The sequence below is a fragment of the Marmota monax genome, unplaced genomic scaffold (genome assembly GCF_021218885.2).
Source record: "Marmota monax isolate L192 unplaced genomic scaffold, Marmota_monax_Labrador192_F-V1.1 WCK01_AAM20220418_F8-fsc00002, whole genome shotgun sequence".
Lineage (NCBI taxonomy): Eukaryota > Metazoa > Chordata > Mammalia > Rodentia > Sciuridae > Marmota > Marmota monax.
Window position 1 is genome coordinate 8,233,191 of NW_026693571.1, and position 22,666 is coordinate 8,255,856.

Consider the following 22,666-nt stretch of genomic DNA (forward strand, 5'->3'; position numbering starts at 1 on the left):
AGGAAAGTTATAATGAACGAATTTGAGGTTTTGAAGGATCTGCACTTTCTCTGTCTCCTCCAGCCTTTTAAATAATTGTACCTCAAGTATATAAATGGCAAGATGGTTTATGTAGAACATGCCAATTTCCAGGCACTACTAAAAATACATTTCCGGGGGCTTATAAAATATACACAGCCCCCTCTCTAAGGTCCATCAACAGTTGAGCTAATATTAGATTGAGGGAAAAAGGGCAGCTCAGCTGTTTCCAAGCCCCATATCGAAGCATACTTTGATCTCTTGAGTAGGATTCAGATTAGGAAAATAAGCTTTTCGTTTGGGTGTCCTCCTGTTCTCATTAACAAATGCTAATTGTTGGTCTCTGTTGCTGTTTGATTTCAATCACCTGGGAAAGGAAAAGGTAGTTCCCCTTCTAGACGTCAATACTGGCTATATGTGTACATTTCTAGAGTTTTTACCTTCAAATCTTTAATGGTCTTGAAGGGAAGGTTGGCACTATTTGGCAGAAACACTGAAAGATGAAGAGGTAAGGATTTGACATGAGCTCACTTCTTCAGGAAATGTCATTGTTGCCTGAGAAAGGAAGCTGCTGCTGACAATAAGCTCTAAGTATTTTGGTTTCTGTTTTCTTAACCTGCAGTTAAGAATTGTACCATTTAATTCAGATATTTTAACTCTGGCATTAAAAAGTGCTTGTATTTAGTTGAAAAGATATTTATTGTTCCCTCTCCTATTTCCCTTAAAAAGGGGGTTAGAGATAATTTTATTACAAGACTCCTATAGTGTCAGTTACCAGCAGCCTTCTGTAAGGTGCCTCTGTTTCATACCCCTGGGTATGAATTCTCTCTGATATTTGTCACTGTGTGCTAAAAACCTGCTGCCTACAAGTACCTTGCAATTGGTTTGACAATTCCAGGTCAGGACAAGCAGCAGCAGAAAAGTTTTCTAAAACCTTTTTTAAGAGGGGCAGCAGTGCAAAGATAGGTCTTCCACATGGTCCCAGATAACTAGAAAACTAGAGAAAAATGCATTAAGTGGATTCATCTATTTAATAAGTTTATACTAAGCACCAACCATGTACCAGGTATTTAATAGGGGCTAGAATAGAATGGCTACTTTGTCTAAAAAGAATTTTACAATATAAAGTTTATGGATCGGGCCCCAGGAAGCTATTTTTTCATACTTGTGTTGATTTCATTAGGTACAAAGTCTGGAAATCTATTTTTAGGAATTTTTAGATTGTGAGAATATTTTAATTTTGTTTTTTTTTTTCATTTGTGGATAAAAGATCATTTTGTTAGATATATTTCTTTCATAGTGATTCTTTTTTTATTTAGGTTCATAAGATTTCTAAATCAGCACTTATTTTCAAAACTGGGGTTGGTCTGAGACTGGAAGCAGGTATTCTTTACTCTTGGAGCATGATTTTTTTTTTTCCTTTAAAATAAATCAATTTCTACATAATTGAGAATTATTCAAGTTGAGAAAATCATGTTCCCTTGACTTTTCTTTTATGCTCTATAATAAGTATCCTTAAATAAGGATAAATCAATAAAAACTATCCCCATTGTTAAATCAGAAGTGGTATCTTATTACTAACCCTTAACCCATCGTGTGCCATCATTCCAGAGATGGAACACGTATAAAAATTTTAATTGAATAACAAATTTTAACCTTTTTTAAGGTAACTCTGTTATTGAAATATTTACAGAATTACAAACTTGGAACTTAGGGGTTAAGCTGCAGTTTGCAAAGAAGCAATCTCACTCTTTTGTTCTAGAGAAGCCTGTGTGTGTGTGTGTGTAGTGCTGGGGATTGAACCCAGGGCCTTGTGCATGGGAGTCAAGCACTCTACCAACTGAGCTATATCCCCAGCCCAAGAAAAGTCTGCAAGGATCCCTTGTCTGTTCTGAGTTGTGTCTACTGAGGGGCTTGAGAATAAAAGTAGTCCCTTCTGCTTTTTTAAGGAATATTTTATTGAAGAGCCACCTCAAGCTGTTTATATTCATCAGTTTTCTTTGAACACATGATTAGACCTCTGCTCTGTGCCCTCCTAACTCTATTCCAGATGAAAAGTGAAGTTCTAGAATAGTGGATGGAGCTGGAGTTCTTGGGGGAGAGCTGCTATGGCAGCACTCAGGTGTCTGTGCTCTGTGTTGCTTTGACCTGATGATGCTAATTCATCCAAATTAGTGTAGTGAATTTAGTGTAGACCCGAATGTTCCACTCCCCTCTGCCACCTAGCAGTCTTCCTCTTGCATCTGGATGGAGGCAGACTCAAGTCCTTGGCTTGACAGGCTTGGCGTGGTGTGTTGCTGGCATGCAGCTCTTTTCCCTGGAGAGGCACATCGCCACAGTCATTTGTGGTAATAGTTTGTAGATTATCCAATAAGCCATCCCTTCCCAGCTAAAATACAGGATTCAAGTGTTGACATTGGAAAAAAGGTAATCTTCACATGGTCTCTTTGAAGCTAGTTAAGCTACCTAAAATCTCAAGACAGTTCCAGATTTTTTATAGTGATGTTTTCATGCTCTGAAGACCTTTTTCAATTATATTATCTTTCAAATATTCTAGAGCTTGTTTGACAGTGGTCTTGCAAAAGTGAAAGGCTAAGTCAAAAACGAACCTACCTAAAAATCAGCACCAGTGCTGCAGGGCAGCCAACCACTGGCCCTTATTGAGAGCATATTCTTTGTTACCATTTGATTAAGAAAGATCTATTTGAATGATTTATTTATAATTTGGATTATTTATTTATAACTTTGCTTATTTTTCAGTCCCAAGTTTTGCCTTTTCAGTATTCCAAGATTGTGTCCTCCTGTATGAATATTGGAAGGAAAGGAAAGAACAGTTCTCCCATATACAACAATGAAACTGTGTTTCTCCCCCAAATCCACATGCCTGCAGTTTTCACTAAACTTTTTTTATAATTGCAGTAAAATATACATAATATTCACATTGTTGTACAACCATCACACCATCCATCTCCAAAACTTTTGCATCTCCGCAGCCAAAACTCCACACGCATTTAACACTGACTGCCCCTTTCACTAAACTTTTAGTTAACAGCAAGGATTCTGTTCAGCAGAAAACAATAAGCTGGTTTCAATGAATTTAGAGGGTTACATTCTACTAGAACAAGTGAGAGAAAGAGAGCCATCACCCTGCTTTTGTATGCCAAATCTTTAGTGCCTCCTGTTTGAATTATATTAAAACCTGCTGAGATTTGCTCTTGTTAAAACTTGGAAACATCTGCTGTAAGTCTGGGTCCTTGCTCAGTTGAGCTTGTCATTGTTTTTGAACCTCTGACTCAGCAGCACTCCAGCTAATTCTGCGAAGAGAAACTCAGCCGTCTGTGACAAGCCACATGCAGGGTATGGTCTCTGTTTCCCTTGGTGGCTGCGTGTATTCTGGGGATTTTCTAAATGATAAAGGACTTCTCCATAGATTCATGGATATCTGCGCTTACCAGGTGCACAGGCAGAAGGTATAGTTCAGGGGGTGGACATTTAGGTAAAAAAAAACATCAAGCTATGCCTGCAGGTTATCTCTTAACTCAAAATAGCTGGACCAAAAGGTAGATCATGATTAAGAGGACATGAACCAGGAAGTAGCTAAAATAGGTGACATGACTGAAACCCTCAAGAGTCCAAAGTCTTGTTGCTTGTACTTGGTCAAAATGCATTCCACAATGCCAGCTGGACATGTGGCCAAGAAAGAATGGTTGGCCAACATCAAATATACAGTCCCTAGGAGAGTTTACATTTCTGGGTCCCTCTATAACTCTGGCAAGCCTGTAAATGCCACAGTTTGGCATGCCTCTGGCTCATGACAAATTAAATGTGATGTTATTTGATTTCTCTAGAGGAAATATATTCTGTACCTGCCCCAGTACCTGGCTGGTACATGTAAGCGGCAATGTCAATGACCTTGAAGGGTCTGGGTTGGCCCTTCTGGAACCCCCTACCAGTTTCCCTTCATACTAGGGAAACCGCAGTTCTCTGCATCTATGGTCTTAAGAAGTAACCCTGGTTTGACTTTGGAGTAGTGCTGCTGAGCAGTTTCAGAGCCATCATGGGGAGATAGTCATCTTCATTACTCCGTCTATCATCCTCCTATACATGTTGTTCTGGAAGAAATTCTTGGAGTGAATTCAAAGTCATTTTGTCTTCAAGATTTTATGATAACATCTTTGACTCCAACCCCCCTCTCCAAAGTACCTAGCAACACCTAGTATGTCTCAGACCAAGCCTGAGACAACCCCAACTCCACCCCTGTGGTCAGGAAAAACAAAGCCTCAACCCTAGAATTGCAGTTTCCAGTTTGCATTCCACATTGGTTCATTCGAATATGGTCTTTAGACATCAAGAATTAGGATGAAATTCATGTTATTTTGCGGCATATACTTTTATTATAGTGTGTTTAGAGATTATGTTGGATATATATTTTAGTTAATGCTAAGAGACTTGGGGGAAAAACACCTTCTCAATATGAATGACTAAAATTTGTTTTTAACATACAGTTCCTTGGACTTCTGTCTTCTTTCCACTGTGAAGAAAAGTCGGCTGGGATTATTGTATCTGCATTACAGTCTATAGTGGAAAGATAGGCACAGAACAATAATTACACAGAAGTATAAGTCTTTGACAGGCGTGCCAGAATAGCACAGTTAAACACCAGGAAGTAGACCCCAGGTCTCCGGACCCCAGTTTCAGCCCTTAAATATACACATGAGAGTGACCATCACCATCTGTCATTATCATTGTCTGACATTTATAGACATAATAAAAATGAGAGAGAGGATTTCATTGGAAATTTTAAACAGGTTCAGAAATGTAGCAACTGGAGACTTTGCTTTTCTTTTCTAAACAAAGTAATAACAAATAATAATTCGGCAGAGAAAAAAATACACTAATAGCCCTGATGCGTGGAATGGGGCACCACCTGTATTCCAGCCACAGCCATCAGAACCTCAAAAGTCTCCCCAAGCCCAGTTTTCTTACCTTGCCTAATGCCAAGCATTTTAGGCCATCATAAAGTATGGAAGGCATAAGTATGAGTCCCCTTTGTGCTTACTAAATTTTTAGACTAAGGACATTCTAATTCTTGTTATACAAAGAGAAGTTACTCTGGGTTCACCAGAGACCCTGAAGGATGCTGGTGTTCCCCATATCTGATAACCACAGAGATGAGAAAGAAAAGAAACGTTTACCTGCATACATCTGCTTCTGACTCACATGTCAGTCTTATCCTTTTTATCTTACTTATTAATGGAATTGGGTGAATTGTTACTAGGCTTGCTTTTTATCCATTTTCTCATAAATGTTCTACATTCTCTATTTTTCAGAATCATTGCAGATACAGAGCATCTACCAACCTGAGCATAATTCTTGCATAATTTCTTACTTCAGAAACAGTGGTCTGTTTCTTCACAGTGATGTAATAAGAAAAAATTTTGGTGGATCCTGCAGAGCTTTCTTTATAGTTAATTCCATACAATGAACTCTTATTTTCAGTTTTTCCTCACTTGATTCCTTGGTGTCAAGCATTCCCTTTGCCCACCACATCAGTGCACGTGTATAGAGGATGATTTTTGTTGCCCTTTTCTTTCATCTTTGCCTTTTATTTAAATTTTGCTTTTCTTACATATTGCAAGGGTTGGACATTATACAGAGAGCTCACAAAAATGGGTGTTTAAAGGGTATCTTTTGTCATGGATCAAAGAAAAAAGTATGGTTTTACAACTCTGGAGAGGACTAAGAATATTTTGCTGGGCACTTGCTTTGCATTCCAGCCTATTTCTCTTGATTGGCAGGTCACCAGTCCCCTCTGGGTGATATATCCTAAGATGAATGGTTCACTGAGAATCAGACAGCCTAGATGATAATGTCCATTCTAGATCAAAAATTAGTAGGACTTTGTGTAAAATACCTTGAAAGTAACATCTGTTGATTACTTACCATGTATGAAGAAGGTATATTGACTATCTTGTTTAATCCTCAGATAATTCCAAACTGCTGTTACTAATTATCCCATTTTGGAGATGAGGAAACTAGAAAATAATGAGAATAAGTAACTTGCCCAACGTCAAAGAGGTAGCAAATACCAGCTCATGGTTATAATCCAGTTCATCTAATTCTCCAGTCCTAGCTCAAGATATCTGTCCTCTAACAAAACTCTGGATTATCATTGTGTGTGTGGTCAAGAGCTTATGTACATTTTTCCCTCCTTTATCTTCCAGGAGACACAATATTCATCATTCTGAGGAAGCAGAAGCTGATCTTCCTGCACTGGTACCACCACATCACTGTGCTCCTGTACTCTTGGTACTCCTACAAAGACATGATTGCCGGGGGTGGTTGGTTCATGACTATGAACTATGGCGTGCACGCCGTGATGTACTCTTACTATGCCTTGCGGGCCGCGGGTTTCCGAGTCTCCCGGAAGTTTGCCATGTTCATCACCTTGTCCCAGATCACTCAGATGCTGATGGGCTGTGTCATTAACTACCTGGTCTTCTACTGGATGCAGCAAGACCAGTGTCACTCTCACTTTCAGAACATCTTCTGGTCCTCACTCATGTACCTCAGCTACCTTGTGCTCTTCTGCCATTTCTTCTTTGAGGCCTACATTGGCAAAATGAAGAAAACAACGAAGGCTGAATAGTGTTGGAACTGAGGAGAAAGCCATAGCTCAGGGTCATCAAGAAAAATAATAAGACAAAAGAAAATGGCACAAGGAATCACATGGTGCAGCTAAAACAAAACAGACGAGCAGACACAAAACCCGAGGCAGCTTAGGGATAATTAGGTTGACTTAACCCAGTAAGTTTATGATCCTTTTTTGGGTGAGGACTCACTGAGTGCACCTCCATCTCAAAGCACTGCTGCTGGAAGACCCCAATCCCTCTTATCTGTCTACTCTAGGACAAATGAGAACAACAGTGAGCCAGAGGCAGAGAGAGACTAACAGAAAGCAAGCAAAGGCTATTAACACTATATGAAAAAAAAAGTATTTACTAAGTGTTATCTTTCTCTAAGGATGAGAGAATTTTACTTTAAAAACTGTGCGAGCACACACACACACACACACACACCACACAATCCTTTCTGATCTTTTTTGACATGAAACTGGAGCCAGTAGAAAAGATGAAAATGGAAGAGAGACAGGGTTTATATCTAGGACAATAATGCTTTTGCAGAAACTCAAGCCTTTTTAAGAAAGGTTAGCTTGTTGTAGCCCCCATGAAAAAAAGATGTCTTAATCATTTTTTAGTTCAACTCAAGACATAGATGGATATTTTTCCTTTCACTTCCCAGCCGCAGGCTAGTGAGTTTGCCAAAAACAAAACAGGGCACAGTACTTTTCCAAGGTTCTTTCTGGGAGAATGGAAGTAATGCAACCCAGGTCCCAAAGGGGCAGCTCTCTGTACCAGAATATTTCTAATGTAATATTTCTACTCTTAGATGAGATATGAAACATTTGTTTAGTTGTCCCAGGCATTTGAACAGAACAGTAAATGCAGACTCAAAAAAACAAACAAACAAATAAAAAAAAAAAAAAAACTCAACCAGATGGCTTGAAAGTGCATCCTGCACTGTATGTGGAAGGGCTGAGCCCAGCATCAGTGGAGCTGGGGAAGGGGAAAAGGCATGAGCTAAAGAGCCCTCAGTAGCCAGACATTAGGATGCTCCTCCCTGTTGGCCTTCACACATAGTCCTCACTTTCCAAATGAATCCCTGGGCGATGGTCCATGTTTTCTACATTTTTGTGAATTTACAAAGAAATCTGCAGAGTCTCTGCCTGATTTGGGGTGAGCGCTATGTTTCCACCTGGTCCACATTAGCTCCCCAAGCCATGCAGAGGTGTTCTAAGTGCCCTCTGCTGGCCAAGTGGAGATAATTAACAAACACACCATGACAAGTTTGGCTGGAAATAGTTGATAGCAAAAGGCCCCCATAGAAGAATCCTTTCAATTTCAAATGATATTAAACAACTCGTCGTAGGTTTGGCCAAATCAGAAGACATCCTTCCTGCTTCAAGTCAGCTTCAGAAATTTTTTAAAAGGGACTTTTGCTCTGGAACTCAGAAAATCAATTTATTAAGAGCCATATTCTTTTTTTAAGAAAAGAGCTAGATAATATTATCTGTAATATTTCAGTCCTCTACAAGCCAAATAAATGTGTCAGCGTTCCTAGGATTTCAAAGAAGCAATTATGTAAAGTTGTTCGATGTGATATAATAGTATTTTAATTGGTTCAGTAGCTTAATGATTAGGCAAACTAGATGAAAAGGTTAGGGGCTACTACACTGCATAGATTATACACACATAACCACACATATATGCACACAAATGTGGGGTACACTGAACTTCAAAGCCCAAATGAGTAGTAACACATTTTCTGGCTAGCAGAAACTGTTGTTTATCTTTCTTGCTTTATTTGAGAGTGTACAGTAAAAGGGATTTTTCAAATTATTTTTATATTATTTTAGCTTTAATTGTGCTGTCATTCATGAAACAGAGCTGCTCTGCTTTTCTGTCAGAGATGGCAAGGGCTTTTTCAGCATCTTGTTTATGTGTGGAATTTTAAAAGAATAAAGTTTTATTCCATTCTGTGTGAATGGCTTGAACAATGAACACAGAGTCCATGCAAACCAAGTCATGACTGAAAGACCTGGGGAGGGGGCTGTGCAGAGAAGAAGCTGTTATGTCCAGGTTAAATTATTGTGAACAGTCTATGGTGTCCTGATTTTGGTTCATAGATGAGATATGATTGATGGAAGGATGTAATGTTATTAGGGCAGAAATTGATGTGAGCTAAAAAGCTAGGTCCTGCTACAACAACTAGGATAGATTCTTAGGATGCAAACGGTCTTTTGAGCTTTGCAAAGACATGATACTGTGCAATAAGACTTTTTCCCTCTTAGAACAGAAAGTGAGTAGACTAATTAAGACAAGAAAAAAGGCCACGTGTCAATTGAATTTAGTCAAAGGACCAGTCAGAGGCTCATCTAGTAGATTTAATTATTTAATTCGGTGATTTATCATAGATTCTTTAATGCAGGTTAGAATAAAGAAATGAACATAAACCTTAAAAAGGACTCTAGATGATGCTTCCAAAGACATTTGTCTTGATATTAAGTTCATGCTTCTGTTCACTTGTAAAATAACTTAAAATTTGGGTTTACAGGTTGAAAGTCTAATAAATAGTTTTTAAACTAGGTAAATATATCTAAAGCATTTCCAGTGTTTATCATGGGAGGAAAAAAAGCCACACATTTTTTAAAAAACAAAATTCTGGTAATATAGGTTCAGCTCACTGTTTTTAATATCTCAGCTTAGCTGAGATATTATATCAAGATATGAGGCTGGATCACTGGCCCATGACAAATCTGAAACCTACCAGAGAATTGACTGCCACATAGATAATCCTGCTGTCAGTTAACATTCCAGGAAAATGGGCAGGCAATTTTTATAGCTGCCCCACTGTGCTACAATAGAGTGTCTTTCTATTAAAATGAGTTTCCACTGCATTCCAATCCCAGTATGGTGAAAACATCAGTCCTGGATTAAATAAAAAACAAATCCTTGATTTCATATGTGTGTGTATGGAATAATCATATATACATGTATGTGTAAGTATACATATATGTATATATATATATATAATTTTGCACATTAGGTCTGAACATCAACCCAAATGCATGAATTTGCAATAAATTTCTAGTAAGAAATGCTCCATTCATTCAACAGGGAATTTTTTTCCTGAACCTTCTAGTGTTGCTTATGAGAAAAAACACTACTATTATTATTTATTTATTGTATTTATATTCAGTGCTAGGCCAAAGTACCAAGTTAAAATCATGGATTAAGGTTATTGCAGGTAATTTATTCCTGCTTTTCTAATCATACTGCACTACAAAAATTAGTGGGGAGGGGAATACTTACCTATGTATTAGTCAAGGACAATGAGAGGGTTGATTTATCCCTCCCTGTCACTTCTCCAGCTATCTATGCTTACATAAAGAGACTGGCTGGTCCAGTGACTAACCTCTTGACTCCAGTCCAAAATTTCTTTTGAGTGGGTAGAATGGAATGGAAAAAGCAATAGGGAGAAGGTTTCTAGCCAAGAGACCCATGGAAAATATTTTTAAATCCAGTGTAGTATCTTCAGGATAAGATAAACCCTGTCACCTCTGAGTAACAAAGCACCTGGAGTCACTTGCAGAAGGCTGGCCATATTCCCAAACCACTGAATTACCTGGGTGAGAGAGCATGCTCAGATAATCTTCTTTTCCTTGTTCTGATAGAACTGGCTCAGCTCAGAGACTATGTGTCACACAACTAAGCCAACAATGGCACATTCTGAGGGCTAATGATTCTTTAGCAGATTTGTTGGACTGTCCAATGTTTATTGTAGGGAACTGCTAGGAGAATGGAGAAGACCAAATAGACTTGGCCTCCCAAGCTTCAGAATATGGTCCATGCCCATATCTCTTAGATACTTTACAGAAAAAGCTTCCATCCTGAAAAGTAACACTGTAAGAATACCATGATGAAAGCCCAGAACTTTCCAGCAGCCAATGTTATCTTTTCCCAGTCTTTGTTTTCAATAATAAATATTTTGCTATCAACTTGGGATGATGGTAGAGCCTATGTTCATGGTATGAGTCATTGTTTCCCAGAGCTCTTTAAAGTTGTTCCTCTGCCCATTTCTTTGTGCCATCAAGAAGAAATTTCACTAAGACCAGACCACAGCATTTAACCTGTCACATATGCACATTAAAATGATAAAAGTGATGCCCTATCTTGATCTGACAATCAGTATGAAGTGGTAGGTACTAGTTTTGCCAATAAGCCAGCCACTTCTGTATGCTGGTATACCTGACAGTGATACAAAACAGGTGACAGTGTAGTTACAGCATTTTTCTGGAATGCTGGTTTTGACAGATGCTGTTATAAACATCTGTGAGCCAAATGGCAGAATATTGCGGAAGAGGCCAGTTGAGTACACCTGCACACTGTATCAAAGAATACCATAAGCCTGTTGAATCATCAAGTGACTTTCCTCATCCTCAAATACTTTGAAAATTCAGGGTTCACAGAAGTGGGGCAGGATCCCCAGACTTCCCTTCCTCCTGCGTTCCACTTCTTAAAGAAAGTGACAAGTTGTTCTTGCAGCCCAGGTGGACAGCAGGACCACATCCATGAGTGGATTTGGTGAGGTCTCAGTTACAGCACTTTAATTTTAGGTCAGGCAGGTGACAGTCTCACGATCAGATAGATGTCCCTGGAAGCCCATACCCACAACTGTATTGTAGGAAACTCCTGATGTAACTGTCTAAAGAAACTGGTTCCATAAATCAGTCAAAGCCACCTTTGTAACCAGTTAGGACACATCTGAAGGGTCCCGCCTTGTATTGATATATAAGAGCTGTTGTTTTCCCAATGTTTGGTGGCACTTGTGACTTTTTTCTTCCAGTGGACAAAAATCAAGGTTACAGAGGCAGTCTGACAGTGCTTTCTGGTCATGTTCATTTCAGACAAGTCTGCTGGTCTGGGGATGTTCAGGCAGGAGGCTGCTTGCTACTACCTTGAAGACCGCCTGAAAATTCAGCTTCTTAGGGGCCTCAGGGCCTGTGTTTAGAGACAAACCCACCCATCAAAGCCTCACAGAGCAAATCACAGCAATGTTGAAATTGTTATTTTCAAGTGCTTATTTCACTACATTAAAAGAAATATTTTTTTTGGTGTATTAAGATTAAAAATAAAATCATAACTTTTGATTTAAAATCAAACTGTTTCTGGTTTCCTTTATCACTTGTTTTGGGTAGTTCGAAGGGAACTTCCAGAGCACTATGGGTTTGTCAGAATGCTCAGAAAGGCCATTTCCATACTTGATGCTCATGTGCTTATAGAAGATGAGTGACTAAAACTCCCTCTGGACTCCCTGACAGCCCAGCAATGATGTAGTCCTCAAATACACTGACTAAAGACCCACACAGTGTTTAGCTCTTCAGTTAAGCCTCTTATGGGTGTGACATTTTACGAATTACATGTCTTCCACATCTGTGAGCTCACTGGAGCAGTCTTAATGGGGCACATAGTCTAAATCAGATCCAGTGTTATACAGGGGAAAAAAGAGCTGGTTAGATCCAGAGTGGCAGAGGTAAAAGGAATGAGATTTGAACATAATCTCCTTAGCTTCAATTTCATTGCAGTTGTTTAATCTTTTGGAAAGTAGACTATAGAAATGAATAAAAATTCCAGTGTCCTACACTGAACCTTGCCATAGCATTGGGCAAAGTAATTCAGCACAGAATATATTGGGGAAGAAATTTAGCAAGCACACAAGCTCCTTAACACTGGCTCAGGATGTCACACACCTAACAGCTCTCAGCAGGGGCAATCCAAGTCATCCATTCCCTGGCCCTGAAATAATGTGGCCTTCAAATTCCAGTGTTTGGTATATTGTATTGCATACTACATGACTTAGGTTTTCATCACTGTGACCAAAATACCTGGCAAGTACAATTTACAGGATGGAAAGTTTATTTTGGCTCAGGGTTTCAGAGGTTCTTTCGGTTGTCAACCGGCTTCATTGCTCTAGGTCTGAGGTGAGGCAGAGCATCATGGTAGAAGGGTATGAGGGAGGAGCCCTGCTCCATTCATGGCAGCCTAGAAGCAAAGAGAGGAAGGAGCCTCAGGAAAGATGCACAATTCTAGGACCATCCCCAGTGACCTACCTCCTCTAGCCACACACCACCTGCCCACAGTTACCACCCAGTCAGTCCATTCAAACTAGGATGGATTGATTAGGCTCCAGTTCTCACAATCCAATCACTTCACCTAACATTCCTGCACTACCATAGGAGCTTTTGGAGGATACTTTCTATTCAAACCATAACACATACTTAGGAAGTGCAATGATTTATGTCATTCTTCATGGCTTTTTTAGTCTCCATACAATGTGCACCATATTATAACATTTATACTTAAAACCCAAGCACCTGATGTATATGAGTATTTTCCACAGCTAAATGATGCCTCTTTTCACATCATCTCTGAATATAATATTAAGTTGAAACTTATGATTGTTTTTCTTAACTCAGTAAAATGGGATGGGGGGTCTATACTACACGCAAAATATTTTTATAACTTCAAAAGTAGGTGTAGGGATATAAACCTCAGGGAGTTCTCTGATTTGAGTGAAATTCCAGAAACCTAATACAAATGACCGTCATCAAGAGGCCTCTGGTACCTGTCTCAAGAAATCGAAGCTTCAGGGGCTGGGGTTGTGTCTCAGTGGGAGAGCACTTGCTTAGCACCACATAAATAAATGAGTAAAGTTATTTTAAATTTTTTAAAAAGAAATGGAACCTTCAGAATGAACAAAGTATTAGAGCATACAAGCATTTACTTCACCTAGCTAACAAAAGTATTGTTCCTATGTATTACTAAGAACAAGAAGTATATAGCAAGTTTCCTGTGAAAGAAAATGAGATCAGAATGCTAATATTTCAGGAACATGATCACTCAGCTGTGTACCTAAAATCTGCCATCTTGAATCCTCAGTTTTTTATTACTACAACAAATATCCAAGATGATCAGTTTGTAAAGACGGAAGATTTATTTTGGCTTGAGAAACTGATGTGACTCCATTTTTGAAAATAAATAAATAACAGCAGCTTCTACATCAAGGCCTGTCCTAAGGAAGGGGGCATGACCCTTGTCCTGGCATACCCACCCTGCTGAGTTGTTTGTCTACAAATAACAGGAGAGATCAGCAGCGCCAGGTGTCCCTGACTCAGTTAGGCTAGGTGAGGGTCCATAGCAACCCCCTAGCAACCTCCAATCAGCATGAGACAGGGAAAATACCTGGGATGCCAGATGACCCTCCAGTAGTTTATGGTGATTGATAACATGTTGGGAAACCATGCAGAGAGAAATAACAAAGAGAAATAAGAAAGAATGAATAGAATGCACAAGATCTCTGGAACACTGTTAAAAGACCAAACACACACACACACACACACACACACAAAGAACAGACACAGAAGAGCAACAGATCAAACTCATAGAAAATCTATTCAGTGAAATAAAAGTAGAGAATTTCTCAATTTTTTGCAAAGACATGGACATGCAGTTATGGGATTCATTTAGAACCCTAACTAGAAATGACAAAAAAAGAACTTCTCCATGACACATTATAGTTAAACTGCCAAAAGTACAAAACAAAGAAAATATCACAAGCTGCAGGAGAAGCGTTCCAAATCCCATTAAAGGCAAATTCCCTAGGATAATAGCAGATTTCTCAGCAGCAATTCTAAAGACCAGGAGGACACGGAATGCTGTATTTCAAGTCATGAAATAAAATAACTACCAGCCTAGATCACTACACACAGCAAAATTATCCTTCAAAGCCCAAGGATAAATAAACACCTTCCATAATAAGCAAAAAAATAAGAAAATTCAAGATCACTAAACAGCATTATAGAGGATTCCTTAGGGAATTCTACCCCTAGAGGAGGAAGAGAGATAAACACAATCATGGGAACACAGGAAATAAGAAGTCTGACTAGAAGAGTAGATAAGAAAATGAGAATTAGGAAAGAATCAAATATATTAACACACAAGACCATTAAATCTCTAAGCCAAGTGAGAAGAAAAAGAAATGAACATGGAATATTAAAAACGACCATAAGAAAACAATAAAATGACAGGACCAAGTACATATCTTTCAATAATAACTCCTTTTTTTTCATGCTTTTTAAAACTTTATTTCAACATAACTATGCTTACAGAAACACACTCACATTGGTCAATAGAATGCAATTTAAGTTTAACTTATACTACACAATTTCAACCAAAAACTTGGTACATGGTTTAAGATTTTAAAAAGAATTTGCAATCTGGCTTATTTTTATCTATTACAGATGTATATAAAAGATCCGCCATCAAATGCTGCTAAAGAAAGCAGCAAGAACCTTGAGAAATATACCTTTGGTTTGCCTCAGAAAAATAACACGTATTGCACTGTAAAAGTTTATAAAATGGGTGCAACAAAACATTGTTGTTACGTTACAATGCCAGTTTAGAAAGTTCAGTAACTCATGGATGCAGAAGGGGATGGGAGGGTGCCTGTGTACACATGTGGTACTGTAAAAGCTATCTGATTTAATTAATATAGTATGTAGATTATAAATCTACACAAACCAAGATTCAGATAATTTCTTAAATCTGAATTAACACTATCAGCTCACTTCATCTGCTGAGGTCAACAATTGAACTTGACACACTGGCTTTAAGTTTTTTTGATGTATGCAAAGTAAATTTCCTTCCCCAGCTTTTCAGTCCAGAAGTGACAGTATACTACAGGCAAGGTATTCCTTCCATCTTCAGCATTCATGGGGTGCAATGTGATGAGGTTAACTGGGGTTTTAATTTGTATCAGCACGCAATGCGAACGGCCCCCAAAGTCAATGACCACATGCTGTTATAAGTGACTACTCTAAAAAATAAAATGGCCCTTCTTGGAAAACTAGAGCAAAACATCCAGCTACAGTTATAAGAAGCCTTATCAAAACAATTTTAGCTCCTTATGAATGACACCTCAATAAAAATAAAAGTAGCCCCTGAATAATAACTCTTAATGTAAATGTTCTTACTTTTTCAACTGAAAGATGCAGACTGGCTGAATGGATTAAAAAGCATGACCCAACAGTATGCTGCCAGCAAGAAACTTATCTCAGCAGCAAAGACACAGACTGAAAGTGAAAGGATAAATAATGATAGTCCAAGGAAATGGAATCCAAAAGCAAGCAAGAATAATTGTATTTGACAAAACAGACTTTAAACCAAAATCAGAAGAGACAAAAGAAGGCCACTACATATTTATCAAGATTATTCAGGGTTTATAAATATATTTAGACACCAAATATTGCAACACCCAATTTTAATAAAACAAACACTACTGCACATAAAAGGAGAGAGAAACCCAAAATAATGATACCAGGTGACTTCAATACCCCACTCTCATCAATAGGTGAGAAAAAAAGTCAACAAAGAAATATCAGAGTTGAGTTACACTGTAGAACAGTTGGACTTGGCAGACAACTACAGAATATTCCACTCAACAGCCACAGACTATACATTCTTTTCATCAAAGCATGGAACATTTTCCAAAATAAATCATGTATGTTAGGTCATAAAGCAACTCTTAACAAATTTTTAAAATATTAAATAATTTCTTACATTTTTTTTCAGATCAAAATGGAACAAAACTAGAAACAGCAAGAGAAACTATAGAAGTTATGCAAACATGAAGATTTAACAATACACTTTTGAAAGTGGATCACTGAAGAAATTGGTTAGGGGGATTAAAAATTTTTAGAATTAAATGAAAATGGAAATAATATACCAAAATCTGTGGAATATAATGAAAGCAATACTAAAAGGGAAGTGTATAGCTGTAAGTATCTATGTTAAAAAGACAGAGAGATCTCAAATAAATAACCTAATAATACTTCTCAAGGTCTTAGAAAACCCTGAACAAACTAAACCCGAAATTAGTAGTGAAAAGGAATAATACAAATAAAAGAAGAAACAAATGAAGTAGAAACTAATAGAAAAATACAATAATACAATGGAACAATGAAACATTCAGTTCTTTGAAAAGAGAAACAAAATCAGAAACCCTTAGCTAAACTAACCAAAAGAAAAGATACTGCTTATTATTAGGGATTTTAGGGAATATTTTGAAAAACCATATACCAATAAACAGAAAAATCTAGAAAATATGGACAAATTTCTAGTCACATCTGATCTAGCAAAATTGCACTAAGAAGATATTTAAAGACCTACACATATCAATAACAGTGAGATTAAAGCAATAAAAAAAAAGTCTCCTGACAAAGAAAAGCCCAGGAACAGACAGATTCATGAAGAATTTTGCTAGACTTTTAATGAAGAACTAACACCAATGCTCCTAGTACTAGTCCATAAAATAGAGAGGGAATAAGCCCTTCCAAATTCATTCTACAAAGCCAGTATTAACCTGTTACAAAACCTGACAAAGACACACACACACACACACACACACAAGAAAAAAAAAAACTAGACCAATATCCTTGATGAACATAGATGCAAAAATCTTTTCTAAAATTTTTGCACATCAAATTCAACAGCAATTAAAAAATATCTTAGTTGAATACTTCAGTCAGAACCTCAATAGCTCAGGAGTCAAAAGGAAGAATTTACAAATGGGCTTGAATCAAATTTAAAAGCTTTACATAGCAAAGAAAACAATCAACAGAATAAAGAGACAATCTACAGAGTGGGAAATAAATCTTTGCCAGCTATTCATCTGACAGAGGAGCAATATCCAGAATACATAAAGAACTCAAAAAGCTTAAAAACAAAAGAACAAGTGTTTCAATTTAAAAATGGGTAAATATCTGAACAGACACATCTTGAAGAAGTATAAATGGCCAATAAATACTTGAAAAAAATCATCAATATCTTCAACCATCAAGGAAATGTAAATCAAAACTACACTGTGATTCCATCTTACCCTAATCAGAATGGCTATTTCTAAAACAAATAAATAACAATAACAAAAAATAACAAATACTGGAAAAGACATGGAGGGAAAAGAACCCTTATACACTGTGGGTAGGAATGCAAAGTAGAACAGCCCCTATGGAAAACAGTATGGCGATTCCTCAAAAAACTAAAAATAGAAATACCATATGATCCAGCTATACTAATCCTGGGTACTTATGTAAAAGAAATGAAGTCAGCATACAAAAGATGTATCTGCATACCAATGTTCACTGTGGCACTATTAACAGTAGTCAAGATAGGTATTCAAGGGCTAGAGATATAGGTCAGTTGGTAGAGTGCTTGCCTCACATGCACAAGGCCCAGGGTTCAATACCCAGAACCATCAGCCATAGGAAGGATAAAATCATGTCATTTGCGGGAAAATGAATAGAATTAGAGGACATTATTAAGCTAAATTAGCCAGACACAGAAAGGCAAGTATTGCCTGTTTTCTCTCATATGTAGTAATTGGAAAAAAAAAGAAAAAGAAAAAGAATGACCTTGAAGTACAATTGGGACTATTAAGCAAGGAGAAGAGGATTAGGGAGAGGGAGGAAGAGGGGAGAACAAAAGAGGGTAGAAATTTGGGGGTGGACATACTCAAAGCATAATATGTGCATGTATGAAAATGTCACAGTGAAGCCCATTAGCTTGTATAATTAATACATGCTAATAATTGTAATAAAATAATAATAAATTAAAAATGAGAATAGAACACCTAATTCTAGAGAAGAATTATAGTAACAACAATGAAAATTTCAGCTTAAACTCAAATCATTTGTCTGTATTGGCATTCCTTCCAACAGATAAAATTCAAGGATCTTTTAATGAATTTAAGCTACATTTGCTGTGAAGTTACTGAATAGTTCAAAAATAATTATGCATAGAGTAGGATAAAATACTCATGCAACGGAATTGCTTTTTGAGCACCAGAAATGTTTTCAACAAATTTTATGGGCTTATATGAGTGCTTGTGCAGTGGTTTTCCAACATACCCAAAGATGGCACAGAAGTTGGGAACTTTAATAGGGAAGGCTCATGTCATTATACATCAAATCACAGACGCATTTCAAATACAGCAGTGCCATACAGAAAACAAATGTGAACATATTCCATTTCTTCAAGGAAAGTCATGTCCTAAGGAAAAAGGGAGCTATTTGTTATGTAAGATTTCAAAATATACTTAATGATTGTGAAATCTGCCAGTTTTGATGATATCCCTCCAAGCAATTACCCATAATCTATTTCTGCAATATCTTTTTTATATCAAGTTTTCTTTTTTGTTGTTTTTTTCTTTAAATTTTAAATTTAAAATATCCCATTAATTCAGATCATTAGCATTTTTTTTTACAATTTGCTGTTGTGTGTTTCATCCTTGCATAATTTCCAATATTGAGGTTTATAAATTGTGTAAAGACTTTTTATAGAATTTTAATCTGTTTTTTGCAAATTTGACTCCACAATAATGCACCATTATGTCATTGATTTTGTATGTAAGCATTCTGCATGTATGTAAAAATAGTGAAAATTCCTCAGTAAATAAAGAGATGTCCTTTTTGTACATCAACATTTGCACTTGTACCTTTGCAAGAGAGAAAATTTCTCCAGTTCTTTGGTTTACTGCACTTTAGAGTGGCAACCCATATTTTATTTATTTATTTTTTAAATCTTGTCAGGAGACTTAGGTTGTCCATCAAAGTATTTCAGATAATTGCAATAATATAGTTAGTGACAATTAAGTGTCAACCTTAGTGATATGAGTTTATACATTTCACTTTTTGACCTATTTCTTCATGAAACTATCAAAACTGTTAACTGTTTAAACTAGTGCAATAGTTGTTACTATTCCTAAGTGCTTATGCTTGCAAAACATGTATTTGTTGGGGCTGGGGTTATGGCTCAGTAGTAGAGTGCTTGCCTAGCACGTTTGAGGCACTGGGTTTGATTCTCAACACCACATATAAATAAATAAAGGTATAGTGTCCACTTATAACTAAAAACTATTAAAAACAATGTATATGTGTGTGTGTTTATATATGTATGCTATCATTGACTAATTTGGGGGTAACATGTCCTGTGAAGTATTCTGTCATGTTTTTATGTTTCTCAAATAATTCTCTTTAAATGTAAAAAATAAAGAAAAAGAAAAAAAAAGGAAAGAAAAATAGCTAAAAATATACCTTTTATAGTTTCTACTTTTCATTGTTTTTCACCTAATAGTTGAAGGCAGGAACCTGGGGATTTGGCTTTATTTACTTGTGCAACACAGAGGATGCATTTCTGTAGAAAAGATGCTACACACACTATGGAAAGTAGCTAAGGGTTAAACACATGTGACAGTCCCCTCCTGACACACTTCTGTCCTCTCCCTACTGGATTCTGTAATCTTTGGTATTTTCGGCCCCCCAGGGTGAAAACCCTGCACTGCACTCTGGGGTTTCACACACAGCTTCCTTTTCTATTGACTACACTAATTCCTTTCATACTAGAGGGAAAATCTGTCCCCCTGGGTGTTTCTCTGCTATGTTTTATTTATGAAAACTCCAGTAGATGTTTCTTAGCCAACATCTATGAAGGGAAGGAAAACAGTGTTCCCTCTCTGCAGCCTCCACTGCTCAGAGTTATATGAGAGTTACTATAAGTTACCATACCATTTTTGCAAAATAAGCACTTAATCTCTGAATTAAAAACAATTCTAGTTTCAACTGAGTTTTAGAATCCATAAAACCAGAAACATAAATAAACCTACTGAATTTCCAAATGACTTAAGCAGCCGCGCCAACTCATTGGTTCATTTACATGTAAGCCGAATTTCCCTAGGACCCACCAGAACATAGAGGCAACCTTTTTTTTGCTGGTTTGTAGCTCCCACAGATACATGATATCTGACTTCCTGCCAAGTCCCTTGCATCTAATTCTGAAAATTGCCAGGAGAAAAGACAAGCTGTGGTCCCGGAACCGCCCTGGCTCAGGGCTGCGGAGCCCGCGGAGGCTGCTTCTTGGACCCTGCTACTATCAGAGCATACACCAAACACTAAGCGGCCGAATTCCGGCTCCCGGAACTGAGCCCGCGGGGGCTGCTTCTTGGAGCCTACACTTATAGGAGCTTACACCGAGCACGGAGCGGCCGAGTTCCGGCTCCCGGAACTTCCCTGGACCGGGGCTAGGAGCCCGCGGAAACTGTGTCTCCGTCCGGGTCCTGCTGAGGGCAGGTCAGGACTCACCCATTGCTTGGGCTGCCTGGCAAGGGGAACGAAATGCTGCCATTCGCATAGGATACCAACATGGCAGAGATCTGATGTCAGCAGAAAGCGGTGGAGGAGAGATCTTCATCAATACCAGCGGTGACATAAGCAGTTGGTCTCCTGGTAAGGGGGGTGAGGCTCAGTCACCCGAGTCTCCTCAATTTGTCCTCGAGCCAGAGGGAAGGAGCCGGGCCGCCGCCAGCCCCCGGAGCAGGCCCAGCGGCTCGCCAGCGTGGTGACCACGTGACCCCAATTGGAGAGGGGGCGGAGCGGAGCCGCCACCCACACCCGCCAGGTGGGCAGACCCACGACCCAGTAGTACATGGGCGTGGTAGGAGGGGCAGGGCAGAGCCGCCCTTCGCGCTTGCAAGGTAAACAGACCTGTGACAGCCTGGCGGGTCAGGCCCAGTGGCCTGCCAGTGTGGTACACACGTCACCCCAACTCGAGTAGGGGCAGAGCAGATCCTTATCCCACGCCCGGATCAGGCCCTGCCGGTGTGGTGGTCACGTGACCCCAATTGGAGTGGGGGTGGAGCGGAACCGCCACCCGTGCCCGCAGGGTGAGCAGACCAGTGATCAACCTGCAGATCAGGCCCAGGGGTCCACAGGCGTGGTAGGAGGGGCAGGGCAGATCCGCCGCCCGCGCCTTCAAGGTAGGCAGACCTACAACAGACCGGCGGATCAGGCCCAGGAGCCTGCCGGCGGGGTACAAACACCACCCTAATTGGAGTAGCGACAGAGCAGAGTCGCCTCCCTTGCCAGGAACAGACCCAGCATCCTGCAGGCGGGGTAGTCACGACACCCCAATTGGAGTAGGGGCAAAGCAGAGCCTCCACTCGTGCCCGAAAGGTGGGCAGATCTGCGACCGACCAGCAGGACAGGCCCAGTGGCCTGCTGGTACGACAGACACGTCACCCCAATTGGAGTAGGGGCAGAACAGAGCCGCCACCAGCTCCCAGAACAGGCCCAGTGACCTGCCGGCGTGGTAGCCACGACACCCCAATTGGAATAAGGAGAGAGCAGAGCCGCCGCCCGCACCTGCAGGAAAGATACGCAAGCAGTATGAAAAGACAAGGAAAGAAAGGACCACAAGCAATGCAGGTCAACGCAACTTTAGAAGAGGTAACAGCTGCAGCAGATGGAATGTCAGATAAAGAATTCAGGATATACATGCTTCAGATGATCTGGAGTATCAAGGAAGACATTAAACAGCAAAATCAGACAATGAAAGATCACTTCGACAACGAATTACGCAAACAAATCCAGGAAGCAAAGGATCAACTATACAGGGAGATAGAGGTTATAAAAAACAAGCAATCAGAAATCCTAGAAATGCAGGAAGCAATAAACCAACTTAAAAACTCAATGGAGAATACTACCAACAGAGTAGAACACTTAGAAGATAGAACATCAGACAATGAAGACAAAGTATTTCAACTGGAAAAGAACATAGACAGCTCAGCAAGACTGTTAAGAAACCATGAGCAGAACATCCAAGAAATATGGGATAACATTAAGAGACCAAACTTAAGAGTCATTGGGATACAGGAAGGTACAGAGCTCCAAACCAAAGGAATGAGCAGTCTATTCAATGAAATAATACAAGAAAACTTCCCAGACTTGAAGAATGAGACAGAATCCCAAATCCTAGAAGCCTACAGGACGCCGAATGTGCAAAATCATAAGAGATCCACACCTAGACACATTATAATGAAGATGCCCAACATACAGAATAAGGAGAGAATTTTAAAAGCTACAAGAGAAAGGAAGCAGATTACATTTAGGGGCAAGCCAATCAGGATAACAGCTGATCTT

At 38.9% G+C, this 22,666-nt stretch overlaps 2 protein-coding genes across 6 annotated transcripts in view; one reads left to right on the top strand and one right to left on the bottom strand.

Moving 5' to 3' along the window:
• Elovl6 (ELOVL fatty acid elongase 6) overlaps positions 1–8,639 on the top strand; it is a 119,936-nt gene extending 111,297 nt beyond the window's left edge. For all 4 annotated transcript variants that reach the window (XM_058583774.1, XM_046458747.2, XM_046458748.2 and 1 more), the window contains one exon: positions 6,243–8,639. In XM_058583774.1, the coding sequence (XP_058439757.1) occupies positions 6,243–6,667 (425 nt within the window). In that variant the 3' untranslated portion in view covers positions 6,668–8,639. The remainder of the gene's footprint in view (positions 1–6,242) is intronic.
• Positions 8,640–12,531: 3,892 nt separating this feature from the next.
• Egf (epidermal growth factor) overlaps positions 12,532–22,666 on the bottom strand; it is a 145,140-nt gene continuing 135,005 nt past the window's right edge. For both annotated transcript variants that reach the window (XM_046458806.2, XM_058583773.1), the window contains one exon: positions 12,532–12,680. In XM_046458806.2, the coding sequence (XP_046314762.2) occupies positions 12,633–12,680 (48 nt within the window). In that variant the 3' untranslated portion in view covers positions 12,532–12,632. The remainder of the gene's footprint in view (positions 12,681–22,666) is intronic.